The sequence below is a fragment of the Macrobrachium nipponense genome, chromosome 33 (genome assembly GCF_015104395.2).
Source record: "Macrobrachium nipponense isolate FS-2020 chromosome 33, ASM1510439v2, whole genome shotgun sequence".
NCBI classification, from domain to species: Eukaryota; Metazoa; Arthropoda; class Malacostraca; order Decapoda; family Palaemonidae; genus Macrobrachium; species Macrobrachium nipponense.
Genome location: NC_087219.1, coordinates 33,773,547 through 33,788,539, shown reverse-complemented (window position 1 = coordinate 33,788,539; position 14,993 = coordinate 33,773,547). Strand labels below are relative to the sequence as shown.

The 14,993-nt window shown below is 43.7% G+C and overlaps 3 protein-coding genes across 3 annotated transcripts in view; 2 read left to right on the top strand and 1 right to left on the bottom strand.

The window, feature by feature from the left end:
* The window catches only part of LOC135202628 (S1 RNA-binding domain-containing protein 1-like), a 28,390-nt gene extending 18,648 nt beyond the window's left edge, over nt 1-9,742 (top strand). The window contains exons 4-5 of the mRNA XM_064232124.1: nt 6,604-6,774; nt 9,070-9,742. Of these exons, the coding sequence (XP_064088194.1) occupies nt 6,604-6,774; nt 9,070-9,257 (359 nt within the window). The 3' untranslated portion in view covers nt 9,258-9,742. The remainder of the gene's footprint in view (nt 1-6,603; nt 6,775-9,069) is intronic.
* Nucleotides 1-14,993, top strand: part of LOC135203079 (ethanolamine kinase 1-like) — a 103,280-nt gene that overhangs the window by 29,652 nt on the left and 58,635 nt on the right.
* The window catches only part of LOC135203077 (ethanolamine kinase 1-like), a gene marked incomplete at its 5' end in the record, with an annotated part of 29,406 nt that continues 25,439 nt past the window's right edge, over nt 11,027-14,993 (bottom strand). The window contains 1 exon segment of the mRNA XM_064232689.1: nt 11,027-14,259. Coding sequence (XP_064088759.1) covers nt 14,193-14,259 — 67 coding nt within the window.

Genomic DNA, 14,993 nt, shown 5'->3' with positions numbered 1-14,993 from the left:
GGAAAACGCATTTACGAGAATTTCGGCAGTAAGGAGGCATTAGCGCATTGTGTCGGAGGTGTCTGTTCTCATGATGGTTCTAGAATTGGCAGGAGTGTTGTCGGGAGTCTGTGACGCTCGCCGTAGGCCCCGCCCCAGAATGCCGTATAAATATGACAGAGGAAGTAGGAAAAAGCAGAGATCATCAGTTAGTCACAGAGAGATATCCTCAGTAAGAGCCACAGATCAGATTATTAGTGAGAGATCAGCAGCAGCAGAGATCATCCGAAAGAGATAAGAGAAAAAGGGACCGACAAAGGATCAGAAGAAAAGTTGCTCGAGAGTTGGTTGGATTCTGGTCTAGTCGTCTTCAGAAGTGGATGACCGAGTTATCTCGACGTTGAAAAGATTTCAGAGAAGAAAATGTCCTGGTGGAGGTTTTGGGGAGTTCCTGCCTTTCAAGTATCAAGGGTAGACATTATTTTCTGTAATACGGAGTCAAGTATTTGAATTACCTCACTGTTCCCCCAGTTCATGCAGTGTAAGATTTTGCCTTTTCATGTAAATATGAGATACCATTCTGCATTTACCTTTGTTAGTAAGCTTGTAAATAAACCATTGTTGTGTTATTGTTCCTTTCTATATTCGTATCCCCAGTTTCAGCTGTTGGTGTTGAAAATTTTTTGTTTTTGTTTATTTCATATCGAACCTGAAGCAGACCTCTCTCAGAGGCCGTAACACTGCCCCGGCTCCGTCCTGGATGGAAGACCTGATGGTAGTGCTGAGGAAGCTGATGAAGAGGAGGAAGGTGTTGTCTTCGTCTTCTTCGTTGTCGTCGCCTGCCACCGCTTCCCCTTCAACTTCTAAGGCCCCAAAGCTGAAGAAGAAGAAGACTGCCTCCTCCCCCCCTAAGAAGTCTCGTGTCGAGACTTTTAAGGGCCCACCCCACTCCGGTGGGACGGTTGGGACTTCCATTGGTCCTCCTGTTCCTTCGGGAATGGGGCCCGTCTCTCCTTCCGCAAAGAAGAAGACGGGGACCGGAGGAGTGTCGGCTAGCACCAGCACCTCCTCACCTGGCACCAGAGGTTCTGCCTCGGCGCCAGGTACCGTCTCGGCCTCTCGTTCACGAGAGTCACCGAGTGTACGGTCACCTGCGGGTGACTGGACAGCCAAGACCCAGGCATCCGAGTTCTCTCGGCGCCAGGATCCAGGAACGGGACGGATGACTGGAGGGAGTCGCTCGGGCAACTCTCACCAGACCAGCGATCGCTCTCGCGGCAACGAGCTGGTACCCAGGGTTGATGCGACGGTCCCAGACCGCTCGCAGGCTGAGGTGAGGAAGCGGTCCCCTCGGTTGCCTGGTCCAGGCGGCGTGACGCGTGGTGAGGATAGGCCTCGCTCCCACCGCGACAGTGGACTCTGCAGGTCCCCTGACCGCCGCTCCTTCCGGGACCGGGCGGAGAGGGGGACCAGCAGCAGCTCTTTTGACGCTCGGGACCGTCGCCGCTGTTTTTGGTCCAGCCGCTCGACCAGGCGCCTGCAGACCGATGGCGATCGCTTGCAGCCCCCTCAGCACACCGGCTCTGCCGGTGGGCATGGGGTGAGCGTCAGGTCTGCCTCTCCAATCCCTTCAACTTCCTCGGGCTTTACTGAGAAGAGCGAGGCGATCAGGAGCGATCATGAGGGGCGCGCCCCTCGCGATCCCGCCACGATGCCCTACGAACCTGGCACGGTCCTCGGACCAACCAGATCGTATGCGCAAGTGGTAGGAGGAGACCAGGAGCGGTCTGTTGTGGTTCCTCCTGTGGAAGGAGGAGGTTCTCGGGAGGCATTCTTGTTGGAAGGGCTTGACGGTCCGTCTCCACAGGATGCAGTCACTCCCGAGATCCAGAGGCCATTCGCGGAGGTAATTCGTTGATCCGTCAGCACAATGACCTCGGAGAAGGATCGCCGCTCCCACCTACCGAACCCACATCAGGCTTGGAGGCGTTCTGGGGACCTAAGAAGGAACCCAGGACGGCGGTGGGTCTGCCACAATCAGCTTTGCCTGACAGCGTACTGGGCCAAGTGGACGCTCTCGTCTCCGGACAGGAGGGTTTGCTTCGGTCCGGTAGGGCTGCTAAGCTCCTTCCTCCACCTCTACCGCGACAGAGGCGCTATTACGTGCCTTCAGAGGACCCTCTGCCGCCCAAACAGGTTAACCCGGAGCTTGCCAGGCTAACTCCGGGGGTGTGTCTGCCGCAGCTCCTGTCGGAGAACCTCTGGTTCTCGCAGCAGGAGGCACTTGCCTTGGAGTCTACTGCAATGGCAGCATTCCAAGCAGTCTCATGGCTCGACCTGTGGTCCCTCACAGTGTCGAAAACCGCGGCCTCCTTAGGGAACATCACTCCTAAAGGGGACCCGGCTTTTGTGAGACTGTGCCAGTCTGAGGATTAGGGCTATCGCCTACCTGGCCCACCAGACGGCCAACCTGTGGGCCAACCTGGTTCTCCGGCGTAGAGACGCTGTTCTCACCCGAGTGACCAGGGCGGCCGGGTGTGAGGCGGCTCTGGGTCTTCGCAACGGACCGGTGCAGAGTTCCTCCTCTCTCTTCCCAGGAGAGATGGTGGACGCTGCGGTGGAAAGACGGCGCACTGACGACAGTGACTGTTTAGTACACCAGGCAGTCTCAAAGGCGTCTGGGCAGCCTCATGCTACTGCGGCCAAGCCTAAGAGTTTGGTTACCGCTTCCTCTGCGACCAAGACGATCGCATCGTCGAAGCCCAAAGGAAAGACTCTGCCTTCAACTTCTTCAAGGAGCGACCGTCACCAGCCCTCCTCCCAGCCCTCCTCCTCACGAGGGGGGGCGGGGAAGAAGAAGTCGAAGAGAAGTGGGAAATGCTAGAGACGGCGTTCCCCTCACCTGCTGCCGGAAAGTGACCATTGGGCAACATGGCAGCGCTACGGTGCGGAGACCTGGATAGTAAACGTCCTTCGGGAGGGATATTTACTACCCTTCGAGTCTTGGCCACCCCTCACCTCCAACCCGGTCCATCTGCAAACCTACGTTCCTGGCTCGACCAAGGATGTGATGCTTCGGCAGGAAGTAGAAGCCATGCTGAGCAAACGAGCTGTGGAGATCGTTCAGGATCAGTCGCCGGGCTTCTACAGCCGCCTCTTCCTTGTGGAGAAGTCTTCGGGGGGCTAGCGCCCGGTGATAGATCTCCCTCCCTTGAACCGATTTGTTCACCAGACTCAGTTCACGATGGAAACAGCACGTTCGGTGCTCGATTCCATCAGGGAGAACGACTTCATGGTTTCTGTGGATTTGAAGGACGCGTATTTCCAGATACCCGTCCATCAATCCTCCAGGAAGTACCTCCGCTTCATCCTCGATGGGACGGTGTACCAGTTCAGGGCACTTTGTTTCGGTCTCTCAACCGCCCCACAGGTGTTCACGTGAGCGTTCACGCTGGTGTCGGCTTGGGCCCACTCGGTATGGATACGTCTCTTGGGGTATCTCGACGATTGGCTAGTCCTGGCGAGCTCTCGCTCGCAGTCGCTGCAGGTCAGAGATTGACTCCTCGAATTCTGCTGCGATCTGGGAATCGTTGTGAATTATGAGAAGTCAGAGCTCGAACCCAAGCAGAGGATGAAGTACCTGGGCATGCTGATCGACACGGCAGCAGGGCGAGTCTTCCCCACAGATTCGCGGATCAGCAGGTTCAGGGAGGCAGTAAAACAGTTCTTGTCTCGACAGGAGCAACCAGCTCAACAGTGGCAAGTCGTGATCGGCCACCTGTCGTCTCTCGAGAAGCTAGTCCCTCATGGGCGTCTTCACCTGCGGTCTCTCAAGTGGAGACTAAAGGAGTGTTGGTCACAGGCAAGGGATCCTCCTTTCTTCCCCGTGTCCCTCACGGAGGTGAGGCAGGACCTAGCCTGGTGACTGGACGACAGGAACCTCGTAAGAGGAGTGCCGCCGCCGCCGCCGCCGCACACTCTCTCTCTCTTCTCTCTCTCGATCTCTCTCTTCATTCCTCGGCTCCTCTCTCATCTCATCTCTCATCTCTCTCATCTCTCCCCCCCCCCCCCCTCCCCCCCCCCCCCCCCGCCCCCCCCCCACCCCCCCCCACCCGGAGATGCTTCTTCTCTTGGACGCATCGACCGAGGGATGGGGCGCACACCTTGGGGAGTTGCTGACTGCAGGTGTGTGGGACCATCGCGACAAGCACCTTCACATCAACGTCCTGGAGCTCAAGGCAGCGTTCCTCACTCTCCAAGAGTTCCGGGACTGTCTAGTGGGATACTTGGTGGTGTTGATGTGCGACAGCACCACAGTAGCGGCAAACGTCAAAAAGCAGGGGGGCCTAGTGTCCCCCCTGCTGCACCAGTTGATGCTGCAGGTGCACAAGTGGGCCGCGGCACACTCAATAGAGTTGTCGGCTCGCTACATTCAAGGCAAGAGGAATGTGGTAGCCGACAAGCTCAGTCGTCGGGATCAGGTGATAGGAACCGAGTGGTCCCTTCATCCAGACGTGGCGGAAAGGCTCTTCAACCTGTGGGGCCGCCCATGGGCAGCCGCAGAGGACGCTCTTCAGCATCCGTGGGACAACCTCTTTGTCTACGCCTTTCCCCCGTTTTGTCTGATTCGCAAAGTGATCAGCAGGGCGCTGATCACTGCGAACCTTCGGATGATCCTGGTGGTGCCCAAACAACCCCAAGCCGTTTTGTATCCGGACTGGCTCTGCTTCCCGGAGCGCCGAGAGAGATTCCCCCGTGGCACAACCTCCTGTGCCAGCCACACGTAAAACGGTACCACCAATCCGTCGAGTCCCTGTGTCTTCACGGCTGGCTTCTATCCACCATCTCTTGCGAGAGAGGCTTTTCTCGCAGCGCAGCGACAGAGATGGCCGGATACTTCAGACAGTCCTCTGCGGCTGGTTGGTGTCGTGGACGGGGTCTCTCTCCTCTCAGAACCTCTCGTCAGCAGGTAGCGGATTTCCTCATCTTCCTTCGCCGAGAGAAACTCCTCTCCGTCTCCGCAGTTAAGGGCTACAGAGCCGCCCTGGCCTTAGTCCTTAAACTGCGAGGTGTGGATTTCTCCTCCTCTTTCGAGATCTCCCTCTTGATGAAGAGCTTCAAGAGGTCTTGCCCACCCAGGGAACTCAGGCCCCCAGGATGGGATGTGACTCTTGTCCTTAGGAGTTTGACTCGCAGACCCTTCGAGCCACTCCAAGAGTCGTTAGACAGGGATCTGACCCTCAAGACCCTCTTCTTGCTGGCCCTGGCATCGGCGAAGAGAGTAGGCGAACTTCATGGTCTTTGCTTCAACGTTAAGCATTCCAGGGGATGGGGATCCATGACGCTCAATTTCGTCCCGAACTTTGTAGTGAAGACTCAGAATCCTTCAGTCCCTGACGACCGGTTTGAGTCCACTATCCCCTCCCTGAAGGATTTCACCGATAATGATGCGTATGAGATGCTGCTTTGTCCTGTGAGGGTGCTACGGCACTATCTGAAGAGAACTCGGCACCTCAGGCCTGAGTGTCGACGCCTCTTCATTAGCACCTGGGTTACCAAGAAAGAAGTTTCCAAGAACACTCTTTCTCTCTGGCTGCGTGAGGTGATCAGGAGGGCGTACGAGACAGCTGGCAGTGATGACACCCGTACCCTTCGTCTGAGAGCCCACGAAGTCAGAGGTATTGGTCCAAGCATTGGTCCAACCATTGCGTTCTGCAAGAACTTCTCCCGTGGTGGCTGCTCAACAAGTTGTATAGTCTACCCAGCTCCCGGACGGACAGAACAGCATCGCATCCTTTTCCTCCTTCATTCTTCCCTCTACCTGTGGGCAAAGGGCCGCGGTTGTCACTACGCTGAACAGGAGGCTGATGCAGGTAAGCTACACAACCGAGCCCCATTCTATCCCTTTCAGTAGGGATAGAAGTGTTTATCCACACCTCAAACAGGGGGGGGGGGGGGAAGGTGGAAGCCAACAAGAGACACACCCATAACTTTACCTTGGCTTTTAAAGTAGGAACTAGTTCTTGCTTTTTGCTAATTATAAGAGGTACGCTTGCCTCCCTCTTATAATTTGGTCCAGAAGTCTGACCACTGATCCTGCGGTGCACACCCCGATCAGCTGGGCAGAGGCTAGGATGCCTCCCTCTGCTCTTACGACCAGGGAGGGAATCCAAGGTAGGACGAACACCAGTCTGTTCATAGACTCAGATTTCACCCACCAGTAAGTGAGTCTTCCTATTGTAAAGGACCGAAGGTTTGTATTCCGTATCGGAACAAATAACAATTTGTCAAAAATTGTATTTTTCCTAACTATACAAACCTGAGGTCCTTTACATATATAGTCCCACCTCATGCCACCCCTCACTCTGCTTTTCCTGGACCTCAAGCAAAGTGACTCCTCGCCTCGCAGGCGAGCATACCGCTAACTGCTGGACAAGTAGTTAACTACCGAACCCCTTGTTCGAAAGCTTACGACCAGTTCAGCTGCCACTAAGTACCTTCCTATTGTAAAGGACCTCAGGTTTGTATAATTAGGAAAAATACAATTTTCGACATTGTTATTTCAAGTTCTTAGTTTATAATTTTTTTTAATGATTTTGAATTTCTGCATGTACGTTGCCACAGGTCTTGAAGCATTAGCTGAACAGTGTGGAACAACCTTCGCTACTATGCAGCTTATAGTAGAGGGTCTGGCACAACCTTTAGACTACGATATTCGAGCCCAATTTAATAAACCTTTGTTCTGTAAAGGAATCACTTCCATTGATGATGTCACTCTGGGAACAAAACTCACAGGTAAGTATTTCAGTTATTCATAGTTGGATAACAGCAAATTTATCATAAGAAAATCATTACTAAGGTTATTGTTCCTCAACAGATAAAAAAATTCCATGAATAGACATTTCCTAAATCATCATTCAAGATTTGACAATTATTAGTCTTGAAAGCAGTATTCTTTTATTGTATGTTTTCAGGAATGAATATTATGGCAGCTTTTGCCAATGCCAGCAACAGATTATTTTCAGATAAGCCGTTTGTATTTTAAAACTGTTTCCTCCTTGTTACATTTGGTTTTTACAAGTTTTAGGGTCTTTTAATCTAAAGGCAGTGATTTAAATTATGGTTAAATTGAAATTTGAATTAATAGGAGGCATTGAGCCAACTAGTGGACCTTGTGTATCAAATGTTGTTGCTCTTTTATATCATTTATTGTGGCATTGAGCAAACTAGCTTCTTTAAATGCAAGTTATGTAGCTGTTAAAATATTGATTTTTTTTTTCTTTTTACATTTCTCTTTGTAAATACATGTCTTACTGTGCATAGAAAATAGTCACAGGATGTAGGTCCAATTTACTGAGCATATCCTAGTTACAATACTTTTGATAGACGTCTCCTTGTCCTGAGAAATAGTGAATGAAATATACTGTATTGTTTTACACATGTAACTTGATTAGAAGACAATGTGCCATTCCTAAATAGCTTTTTTTCAGGAGCATATAGTGGGAGGTATCTGGTATATTTTTCTAAAAGTTATAAATAAAGTGTTGCTTTTAAATACTGTAAGGCAGCTTTGTTTGCGAGTTCCATTCCTTCTACATTGACCTCCAGAGATTCTGGGTGTCTCAAAATCCATCTGGGACTGATGCACACACATTGATCTCTTAGGGGTTTGGCATAAATGTTTATCTTTTATTGCTTGCTGTAGATGGCATATTGCTGGTTAAGGTATTACTTTAAAGCAAAGTATTTGCACTTTAATGCAGTAATGCTTTAAGTTGAAAAATAGGAAAAATAGAAAGTCAAAATGAAATGAAGTTACCTTAAAGTTTGCTACAGGGGACATCATCAGAATTGCAGTGTTAACTTAGGTTCTCAAGTGTTGATATGGCCTAGTTTATTTTTTTATTAGTGGACAAGTTTTGTTACAAGAAGGAGCAGTTAACATTTTTGCCAATGGAAGCTAGGTTTTAAATCATGATGGTGTTAAGGGCTGGTTTTTATTAAAGTGCTGCATCATGTGTAATTTCAAAATGGTGAGGTATTGCCTTCAGTCTCTACCATCTGCATGTTTTACCTATTCTCATTTGTTTGCAAGTATGAACATATGTTTTGCATAAATATTGTGCAGCTTGGTAGCTTACCTACTTCCAAAGTGAGAAAAGGCATATGGTGAAATATACGTGTGTGTGTCTGTGCATATATGCTTGCACAGCAAAGTGCAATATATGTCTGTCTCTATAAGCAGACATTTAAAAGTACTGAATCAGTGTGATTGGATTAATTGATGGATTTTTTTTTTTTCTCAAGAGTAGTATAAGGATTTTTTTTCTTAAGAATTTTATTTTTGGGCAGGGGTTGGGGGCACCACATCCAGATTCAGATTCACACCCCAATCGGGGCAATTGTTTCTGCCAGAAGGCAAACGACACAAAATAATTTGAAAACATAACCTTGGACAATAGAGATCATAGCAAAGTAGGGATGGCTGTGGACTGTAGACCTAAGATGTGGGAGAGAAGTGTGAGGTGTAGTTAGGTGGTAGGGGGTGTGGATGTTGGGAATGGAAGGTTTTTATGCAACAATGGTCAGATATCCAGTAAGTGGTTTACAGAAAGACATGTATCCACCTTGGGATTAGGGTACATAAAGGTGACAAATTGACATGCAAAAAATTAAGATGAAGTTCATCATGTAGAACTCCTTAATTCCTTGCTCATTCAGTATCGAGTCACTTGAAGTCAAGTGTTATTTCATACCAACAAGTCCAGACTTACACAAGACTGATGGTTTGTATGTTGGAAAATGTTGGAATTTAAGATTTTTTGTATACTGGTAAAATTTTATATAAATTGCCATCATGACGATACCTTTTGAGGGTTTCCTTTATGTAGTTATTTAGCAGTAGTTCACATTTTGTTGAAATGTCCCCAGGTTTCTTTCTACTACTATTTTATTTTTGCAGTATGTTTCGTGGGGGTTATTTAAGTTTGAAATTCAAGTGATTAGCTTTACTGTAGTGGCAGGGAAAAAATTTGTGCAACTTGATAAATTGTTACAGTTTTAAACTGTATTGTTTACATTTTTTTTCAGGTACTGTAAGAAATGTGACTCATTTTGGAGCTTTCGTAGATTGTGGTCTAGGAAATGATGGATTAGTACACATTTCTAAGATGGGTCATACAAGGTTAGAACTCGGAAATGTTGTGGAAGTTTCGGTGATAGCTGTTGAAAAAGAACGAAATCGAATAAGCCTCATGTTGGAAAGGATACTTAACTGAGCCTTGTTCTATCTGTCCATGGGTATGGATCAGGTGTTCTATGATAGTGTATATATTTGGAGACCATCTAGTATGCCTTTATACAGTAGTACTGTAATATTTCCAAAATGTAATAAAAGTAAACTATTTAAATACTATATCTCTAAATGCTAAGTTTACAAAACACGCATTTTATTTTTAATAAAATAATCAAATATGTATGTTTTTCAAGTTCAAAGTTTTTATAGGTATTATTGTGCCATGCACCCAATTCAGACAGTGCTGAATCCATGTAGCTTTCATTTGATTATACTCAGGTTACTAGTAACTGTTGGGTAAATCCTAGATGTATTTCACTAAGTTTTGTTGTGATAGACCATATGCAGTGATGGTTGAATTGGTAGGTGAAGAGATGTACAGTAATTTCATCTTTTGTATGAGACTGTTGGAGAATGTTTTCTGAAATTTATAATACATAGTAACTCAGAATATATTTTTTTTCAGTGTTTGTTTCTTCATTGTCATAATGAACACTATATGTTGACGTAATAAATTTTGATTGATTCACAGTACTATACTGCTTTCACAGTCCTGAGGCATGCTCATTTTGTAATGGAGATGTGGAGTTGTACTCTTATTATCCACAGTAAACTGTTAGGATATTTTAGAACAGTGGACCCACCTATTTGCATTCTGGAGATTTACGGACTCCCGTATTTGCGAATTTCTCTATGGACCATATCTACCCATTATTCGTGGGAAATTTGTGTATTTGTAGTATTTTTCTTTGAGATATATCGACACATTACATACTGTATTTTCATATCAATTTCATGATTAAATGCACTTTGTGATAAAACTATTAAAAAAACCACATATATGCATTTTTAGTGGGTCTTTCTTTTTCAGAGTTTGAACAAACAAAATAGGAGGCAGTTCTTCGCGTTTTTATTAGGGTTTAAGTATTCACAGATTTTAGCTATTCCCAAGTGGGTCTGGAACACATTCCCTGCAAATAGAAGGGGTCCACTGTGGTTTCTTGCCAATCATCATTTGGGATATTCAGGATGAATTCCAATTGTTTGCAACAAAATTTACGGGTTGCCTCGGCTTGTTTGCCATGTTGGCTAATCTTGTCACACATTGGAGGTTGAGTTTCTTCCATGAAGCTTGATAGGAAGATCTGAAGTTGTCAGTTTTAGTGGTGTATGATGTGTTACATATTTGCAATTCTATTCACATTTGTGTTGAGTAGCAGATTAAATCGTCGGGGAACTATTCTTGCATATCAACAACGGACAATTTTTGTGTATGGCCTCATAAGTTATAAAGCATACATTGTGAGTGTCTGTCCTTAATGAAACTGAATTACAGTTCTGAATAAATCAGATGTGGGTGTTGAGAAAACTTTGACAGGAGTTCAATATCAGGTCCTTCACATTTTAAGGTATTGAGCAGAAGAGAACTAAATGCATTTATGGCACAAGGAATTCCAGTCAAAATGATAGAATGCCATGAAAAAATAGCCAAATTAGCCTAGCTTGACGAGTGCTTTATTTCACATTCTGCTGCAGGGAAGCCAGCCTAGTTCCACTCCTTACATAGAGGTTAAAGATGTTTTACTATCAATTCCCCTTTCAGTGCTGAATGACCTCATAAGTCTATGTTCTACGCTATTGTGATTTACAGACTAGCTTTTATTCTTTTTACTAGAGTCATGCATCTTCAAAAGATCTCCACCTTAAAGCCTACTATAATATAAAGTTTGATTTCATAGCATAAAAACAATATTTATAAAATAATTTTTATTACATAAATGTACAAAGTTCAGAGGCAAATAAATTAGTCAGGTTATTGCAATATAGTGCATAGCTTATACAGTAAAATAAAACTTTCTAGATGAAACAACAACTTAGTAAAATAAAGGCATCCAATAAACTTCCCACAACCAATAAAAACCGCTGCTTTTTAGATTAAAACATAAAATGTGTAAGTAAACATATGACATAGCATAACAAAGTAAACTTTGAAAGAAATAACATTTTTCACATTATGTACACACAAAACCATTAAAAAATTCTGGGACAACTGCTTACCGTGTTAAGAACTAGATGCTCTTAACTCCATCAAAATTACCATTCTAGTTTCTTGCACATAACACAACCAACAAAAATAGTGTGTACATAGCATTAAGCTCAACACAATCACAGAACATTAGACATCATAGGTAAAATGCTAGAAAAATCATAGCGCTCATTATAACAGAATATAAAGCAAAGGCTTAAAAATAACATTTCTAAACCAGAAAGGGAATTCACCTTGCTTTTGTTACGTGAACCTTAAGTAGACTAGATTAGTAGGATTGTTTTCATGTGTGAATCAGAGTATTGGTTCCATAAAAATATACAGTAGCACCTATCCTAATATGGTTAGCTGGAACCTTGTCAAGAAGGTAGTTTGCATACATATTGTAAATATTCCTGCCTTCTGGTTTGGCTATCATTCCTTTACAAGTGAGGTGTAGTAATTACAGCACACCTGAGGACTAATTTTCTGTTTACCACTGGTATGACGTGAAACTACATACCCCATAAAGCTTGCATTCATTATTATTAGTATTGCTACATGTATTATTAGTTAGATTACCACACCACTTCAGCCTAGTTCTGTCCTTCAGGCTTTACCAAGGTTCTGAGTGAGACTGGAATACAGGTACCATCCACACCATGAACCATATTTTCCTATACCACCAAAGTTTTGACAAAACTACAGTGTAAAACTTCCTAACTCCTCCACTAGTCAATAATGTCATAACACTAAAATTTATTAAAAGGATGATCCCTTTCTTACATTTCCCCTACTTCCAGGGGTCTATAGACACCCATATCTACTATAAATCAAACAATTCCTATTCACTTAATGAAATAAAAAGTAAATCTGCTAGGACAGAATGAAAGAAGGAGATATCCTAAATGGCTGTGTCTTTCTTCAAGACCACTTTTGATACTTACTCTGTGAGGTGAAGGAAAAAAGTTTGATCACAAATACTGTGAAAAACACTCTTTCAAGTGCATACAAATAAAAAGTTCTGTAAGTCTATCCATCCCAAAATTCAGAGCTACAATGACTGACAAACACGTACTCCTAAAATGAATGTAAGAGGGACATAATTTCTGTTGAAAGGAAATAAGATCTTAACTTGAGAACATCATTATTCTAAATTTTAAATCCATATTAGAGGTTATTACTTTACTGCATTCTATTCTTGTAGCATTAAGTAGCATAATGTGACCACTGTGTCAAGACATCCTGTAGTACATTTGGCACAAACTAACTGGCTGCTAGAATACAAGAGGTAGTATTTTAAGCATGTGGAATGGCTTAGGATTTAGTTTGCTTTAGTTTCAACGAGTGATGATAGATTAATTGTGAGTGGAAGTAGCTACTATGGCTTAACATTTATTTGGAAATGTCACAATATTGTAAGCTTTGAGGAAAATCTGGCTGAAAACTGGTTCAGTTTAGATACTTATATGATGAATTGGAATAGAAGCACTTCACTTATTCCAGAAAGGAAAAATAAATATGTAAAATTAATTCAAGCATATAAAAATGCTTTTAAAGAGAAAAATTTTCAAGAATATAACAAAGATGAAAGCCATTAAGAAAATTCACTATTTCCAAACACAATAGATCATGGCCTAAACTTTGTATAACCTGCCACAACACTCATACTGAAGAAATCCTAAGCCTAATAAAACAGATACCATGAGGACTACTTCAGCAAAGCTCTGATGGTCTTAGGGAAATATTTACTAGCCGAGTACACCTATACGTACATATATTGGGATATCATTACAAGACCAAAAGTGAAAGCACACCACAAGAGCTGTGCTTTTGAAATCTTGGGAGAATAATGAAGTAGTACTGGCCAATAATGAAAACAGGAAGACAGAAATCCCATACATGAGCTGAATAAAGCATATTAGTCAAATCAGCCCTTAACCTTAATTAGGGATTATAGCCATTAAATCAAAGCTCTTATTATACAGTATCAGCTGTGAGATAGCATTTTAAAGAAAGGGAGAGAGAAACAAAGGCAGAGGCCGATCCCATTCAAGGTTAGCACAATGTATTAAGGTAGGAATATCAGACATTTATCCCTAGAAAGGAAAATTCTACTTCTCTGAGAGCAAGAGAATAATTTTCAATACTATATTTCAAACATTTTTAATTGGCTTCGTATAAAATTTATAGCTATGGAAAAAAGGTTACTATATCTATGAAAAATGATTACTTAGAGCTACTAATGAACCCAGCTAAACTAAGTACCATTTACCAAAGGCACTTGAATGAATACAATGTTATGGTATGGTCACTTCAACACACTGCTTGCTCATGAAGATGTTCATGGCTGAGTTCATGTTTTTGCCAAAGGATCTTTAGGGCAATAGCATATATGCTATCAAATGTTCACTGCATGGCTTTCACTTTTTAGTCTCCTTTCAAATCCACAGAACAACTTGCTGTAACACTGCCTTCTCTTTTTTAGTCTAAAACGTCACTGGCCTGTACAGGTTGAAGCTAAAAGATTAACAATGATTAATAGTCTGTTCTTGATGCTGTGACCTATTCTATCCAAGCAACTGTCAATCCATCTTTCCACCAAAGCAGTTTTTCAAACTTTGCCTTCCTTTTAAATCCAAGAAAATGTAGCTGTGGATTATTTTTGTGCTGGTATCTAGTTAAGTGGCTGACGTGACAGGTATCAAGCCATAATACATCATGTCAAATTCTGTCAATTCATTGGTACACAATTTTAATCCTGAGCTTCACAGCAACTGTCGCTCAAAGATATTAAGTACTCATCAACATGTCTAACTGCCATGCTTTTTAAACACTACTGCATCAATACTATTCTTTCCCATCACAGAAAATCAGTTGAATACTCACTCTTCAGCAAGTTAATTTGAAAAATTCCTCCTTTTTATTAGAATATTCCCTTAATCTGGTAATGCCATACCTGTAAAACAAAATGGGAATTTTATGAAAGAACTACGGTTATACCCTTACCTTTGAAAATTTACCAGGAAAAAAAATGGTTTATCACGAATTTATCAAGCAATTACACTACTTAAATGAAAAATGTCTATGGAACAGTTTGTCGGTGTTGCTAACACATACCCACACACCTTGGAATCTTTGAAGTCAGTTACTGCCTTCTCTGGATTATACAGGAAAACTTCAGCCACTATCTTGTACCCACTATATGAGTAGTAACTTAAAGTATGATACTAGCACTTCTTAGGGGAAATACAGGTAGCCCCCAGTTAACAGCGGAGGTTCCGTTCCCAGCCGATGCTGCTAACCGAAAGTCGGCAATAACAGCACTAAAACCTGCTCAACGGCACTGCTAACCGAATATCAGCGCTGTTAACCAGAGATTGGCGCTGCTGTTAACTAAAGATTGGCGCTGCTAACCAGAGATCGGCACCGAAAATCTAGTTAGCAGCATTGCTAGACAAGCGCCGTAAACCAGATAGTCGTTAATTGATGCCATAGTTAACCGAGGGCTGGCTGTATATTTTTTCTCAATTTGGTTTCTTGGCTGATAATATGTGGATCATGCATTACCCTACTATTTTTCCAAACACAAGTCCAGAACAGTATAATATTTCAGTTTATGTATTAAAAAATATAATTTCAAAATATGAATCTACTTCTCCATGGATTATATGTCGAATAAAGTTAAATTTA